Source organism: Salvelinus sp. IW2-2015, linkage group LG4q.1:29, assembly GCF_002910315.2.
Source record: "Salvelinus sp. IW2-2015 linkage group LG4q.1:29, ASM291031v2, whole genome shotgun sequence".
In the NCBI taxonomy this organism is placed as follows: domain Eukaryota; kingdom Metazoa; phylum Chordata; class Actinopteri; order Salmoniformes; family Salmonidae; genus Salvelinus; species Salvelinus sp. IW2-2015.
The window spans coordinates 52,550,437-52,554,593 of record NC_036842.1 but is presented as its reverse complement, the minus strand read 5'-3'; the positions used below and the strand labels follow the sequence as shown (position 1 = coordinate 52,554,593).

Below are 4,157 nucleotides of genomic sequence, written 5' to 3'. Positions count from 1 at the left end.
GATAAGAGTAAGAATAACGTAATTGTCACGCCTGACCGTAGAGGGCTTTATATGTCTCTATTTTGGTTGGTCAAGGTGTGATTTTGGGTGGGCATTCTATGTTCATTTTCTATGTTTTGTATTTCTTTGTTGTTGGCCGGTGTGGTTCTCAATCAGAGGCAGCTGACAGTTCGGCGTGAGACGACCGTTAGACCCGATGAAGTTTTCTACACATGAGCTTAGCTAGCCAACGTCACCTACAAGTGTGATCGGGAATTTCTATTGGAGAAGAAGTTTTAGCCGATCTTCATACTCTACTGTCTTTGGCGCAGCCTCTTCGTGTCTGCTGGTCCGTAATTGTCCTGTGTCAGCACGTGTCCTGTGTAACAACAAATGTAGTAGTCAAAATTTGATCCCTATTTATTTAAAATATAGATTTGTAGCAAACTTTAAAATAAATAACTGTGGGAATCGAACTTGTCATAATAAGCACAATTTAGAGTGCAAATATTTCCTAGTTGAGAGTATGCACTGAAGTCTGAGATTTCGGAGTTCCGAGTTATTTTGAATGCGGCCATAAGTTCGCCAGCACAGCCCAGTGCGGCCTATTCCAGCTCCCCGCACTTGCCGGGCTACAGGGGGTATCCAGCCAGGAAGAGTTGTGCCAGCTCTGCGCTCGAGACCGCCAGTGCGCCTCCACGCCCAGTGTATCCAGTGCCTCGGCCAAGGAAGAGAACCCCTGTATGTCTCCCCAGCCTGGTGAGTCCTGTGCCTGCTCCTAGAGCCAGGTCTCCTGTGTGTCTCCCCAGCCCGGAGCCTCCAGAGTCGGCCCCCCAGCCCGGAGCTTCCAGAGTCGGCAGCCCCAGCCCGGCCCACGCTACGAGGGTCCCCAGTTCGGGGTCGGCGGCGAGGGTCCCCGCTCTAGAGGCGCCACCCAAGTGGGCCAAGCCAGAGGTGGAGCGGGGTCTACGTCCTACACCAGAGCCGCCACCACGGAGAAATAGCCACCCAGACCCACCCTATAGGTTCAGGTTTTGCGTCCGGAGTTCGCACCTTTTTTGGGGGGGGGGGGTACTGTCACACCCTGACCGTAGAGAGCTTTATATGTCTCTATTTTGGTTTGGTCAGGGTGTGATTTGGGTGGGCATTCTATGTTCATTTTCTATGTTTTGTATTTCTTTGTTGTTTGGCCGGGTGTGGTTCTCATTGTATTTATTGTATAAATAAATTGTATTTATTCTTGTTATCAATCAAGGTGAGACTGAACATCGACAAGGCGCAGGAGAAACAGAAGGACAGTTACTGGAGCAGAATCAAGAAGGGGACCAWGTGCTACGATATCCGGYCAAATAACTTGGTTTGGAAGAAGGATGAAAGGAAGGCGAGACCTGGGAAACGTTGCTGMTCTTTTGCTCCTAGCTGGGGTCACCATCTGTTAAGGTGTATATAAAAAAAATCTCATAACTCTGCATTTGCACACAAAATAACCTGAAGCTAGTTTTAGTTTCCCTAACACTGATCAATGTTTCTGTCTTCGTAGGGCTACCTCGGTGGAAGCAAACAATCTTCTCCAGTTGGAGCAGTTGGACAGTCGACCACTGAAAGAACTGACGCCCTACACTTCAGTGAAGCCCAATAGACAAAGTATGTTAAGCTTTGGTTGACATTTGAGGAAGCAAAAAATGGCAGTTAGGCTGAGCTTATAAAAATGTACCTCTTCAATTTACCTCTCTAAATGACTTTAGGACCATCGACTGTCCAAGCCCCCAGGAGGTATCCCATCCACCAGAACCAGTGAGTTCGGATCAGTYTGATTCGCTGTGCTCTGAGTCGGGGGGGGGACCAGCTTGAGGTAGGCTATACCTTCCAAAAGTACATATCTCCCTTTTATAACACTGTACTAATCCATCACATTTTCTCACAGTAAAGTGTAACCTGTGTGTTTGCTTGTTTACGTCCCTGTCTCCTACCCTGTTCCCTTTAACTATGTTCCTGTTCTCCAGGACCTAGGGGTTCTGCCCAACACCCAGACGTGGATCCACCTGATGTCCTCCATTACCAACCACCCTCCAACTTTTCCTTATTTCATATACTGTTATTGTCATTATCTGCTAAGAAGGTTTTCTATCATACTGGGCACATAATATGTGAGATACACAGACTAACTAAAAACACGAGCACTGCAAACACTCAGAAGAGAGCAGCAGCGCCTGGACTTTGCAGTCTCCCTCTTCAAGTCCCCCTTCCAAGACTGGCTGCCTGTTGAGAACAAGTGACAGGCAGAACCTCCCACCCACACAGCAACCACACACCATAATTCAGTATTTTAGTCTGATTGTTTAATTTTGTACAGTCACATGGCAATCTGTGAAAATAAATTAATGACACAACTGTACCAAAAAATATCACACTTTTTGCCCACAAGGACACATGGGAACATTATTTGGCATGACAGCCCAGATGTATTTTTTGTTGTTACCCGGGCTACAGATGGCTATATCTGTCCACTAATATAGGACTAGTAAAGGCCCAGTGTACTACTTTTGTGATTTTTCAGGGGGTGCTGCAGCACCCTCGGCACCCCTACTTCCTACAGATATGCAAGGAATCCTTTTATATCCTATAGCTGTGCCCCGGTGATAGGCTGTGTAGGCTATTGTACCACTTGGATTATAGGACCTGGCACAGGTCTCTAAATTAACATGTGATGTGGGAGGATGAAGAGWGTAAGATGACGTTGGGACAATGACCTAGGGTCATTTTTTTGCATTTGATTTTGCGATTCTGGCTCTGGCTTAAATTTACTTACCGTGACATCAATAGGCCCATAGTTTTAGCAAGATGGTCACGTTTTTCCATTACTTTCTGACTAAAACAATACATAATCCACTGGGCAAAAAACGCAATGAATCATTTGTACGAGTATGAGTATTGTATCATTTGTATGAGTTATTTGTACGTAATTTCAACTCAAAATAATATATGTGATGACGCTGAAGTAATGTGGAAAACTGATTGGATTTGGAAAAAAAGTAATTACCGTAAGGGAATTCCGTATTATTTCCGTAACTTTCAATTAAATCCAATGACATGGTGACATTGTTTGTTGATTTCACGTTAGTTGACTACTCAACCAAATGTAAATCATAACTGAACGTTGAACTGCTGACATATGTGCCCAGTGGGAAACAACCGAATAATAAACTTCTTTGAAAGACAAAAAAAATCGATGGTGAGTAATGTTGAGCAAAATATAAAAAACGCGTACCTTTTCACTGGAGTTTTTATTTCACCAATTGTGCGCACGAGATAACTGTTTCGACCAACTCATTCAACAACCAAGCAGTAGCACCCACACATGCAAAACACTTACCGGTTTGTATCGTGAGATCATCACTTTCCAAGAGCGACAGTTGTGGACTCCAGTCCTCGAGTGCAACAAAAAGCCAACATAGACAGATAACAGGTTAGTTATTTTACAAGTGGACGACAAAAAAATCTCAGGTACTATGCATCTTCTCTCTTGTTCATCTTGTCTTGACTGAGCATCCAACCAACTAAAAAAATAAAAACACTCGGGAAAAAAACTAACAATTAGTCACATCTGTTCTGGTTTTAAACGCAGCTAGAGTCCATCACGTCCGCAAACAAAGGGAACTTGGTTAAACTGACAAAAACGATTGATGGATGCCGTGACCGTCTGGGCAAAGACAGTACACTATAAAGATAGGCAGAAACTGCTTCTCCAATAGAAATTCCCGATTACGCTTGTAGGCGATGTCATAGCGWCGTTGGCTAATTAAGCTCATGCGCAGAAAACGTCGCGCGAATTGCGCATGTGCAGGCYGTCAAATKAATGGCACTTCTTCGATATAACGTTGTTTTTGACGAAAATGAAAACGAGTCAGYTTGTCACTTTCACGAGGTTGGAGTAACAACATGTTCACCTACTTAMGACRTTGGCTCGAATCTAGGTTGTGGCTTTTYGATTTCGAGAAAATTAACAACTAAGGAAGAATGTTTCACTTCTCTTATTGACTTCTCTAAMCGCAAACCCCAGCCTGGTCTGCTTYGCAAGCGTTCACGCAAGTCTCTCGATGTTGCGCTTCTGGGTTTAGAAACTCTGTGATTTGGGAGTCTGACSCTTCTTTTACCGGGATCTGGCCAGTACCACATTC

General features: G+C 44.5%; 1 protein-coding gene across 1 annotated transcript in view; it reads right to left on the bottom strand.

Annotated features, from left to right (window-relative positions):
- LOC111962152 (ATP-binding cassette sub-family C member 8-like) overlaps nucleotides 1–3,676 on the bottom strand; it is a 141,341-nt gene extending 137,665 nt beyond the window's left edge. Inside the window, 1 exon segment of the mRNA XM_070442952.1 lies at nucleotides 3,353–3,676. Coding sequence (XP_070299053.1) covers nucleotides 3,353–3,373 — 21 coding nt within the window. The 5' untranslated portion in view covers nucleotides 3,374–3,676.
- Nucleotides 3,677–4,157: the final 481 nt, after the last annotated feature.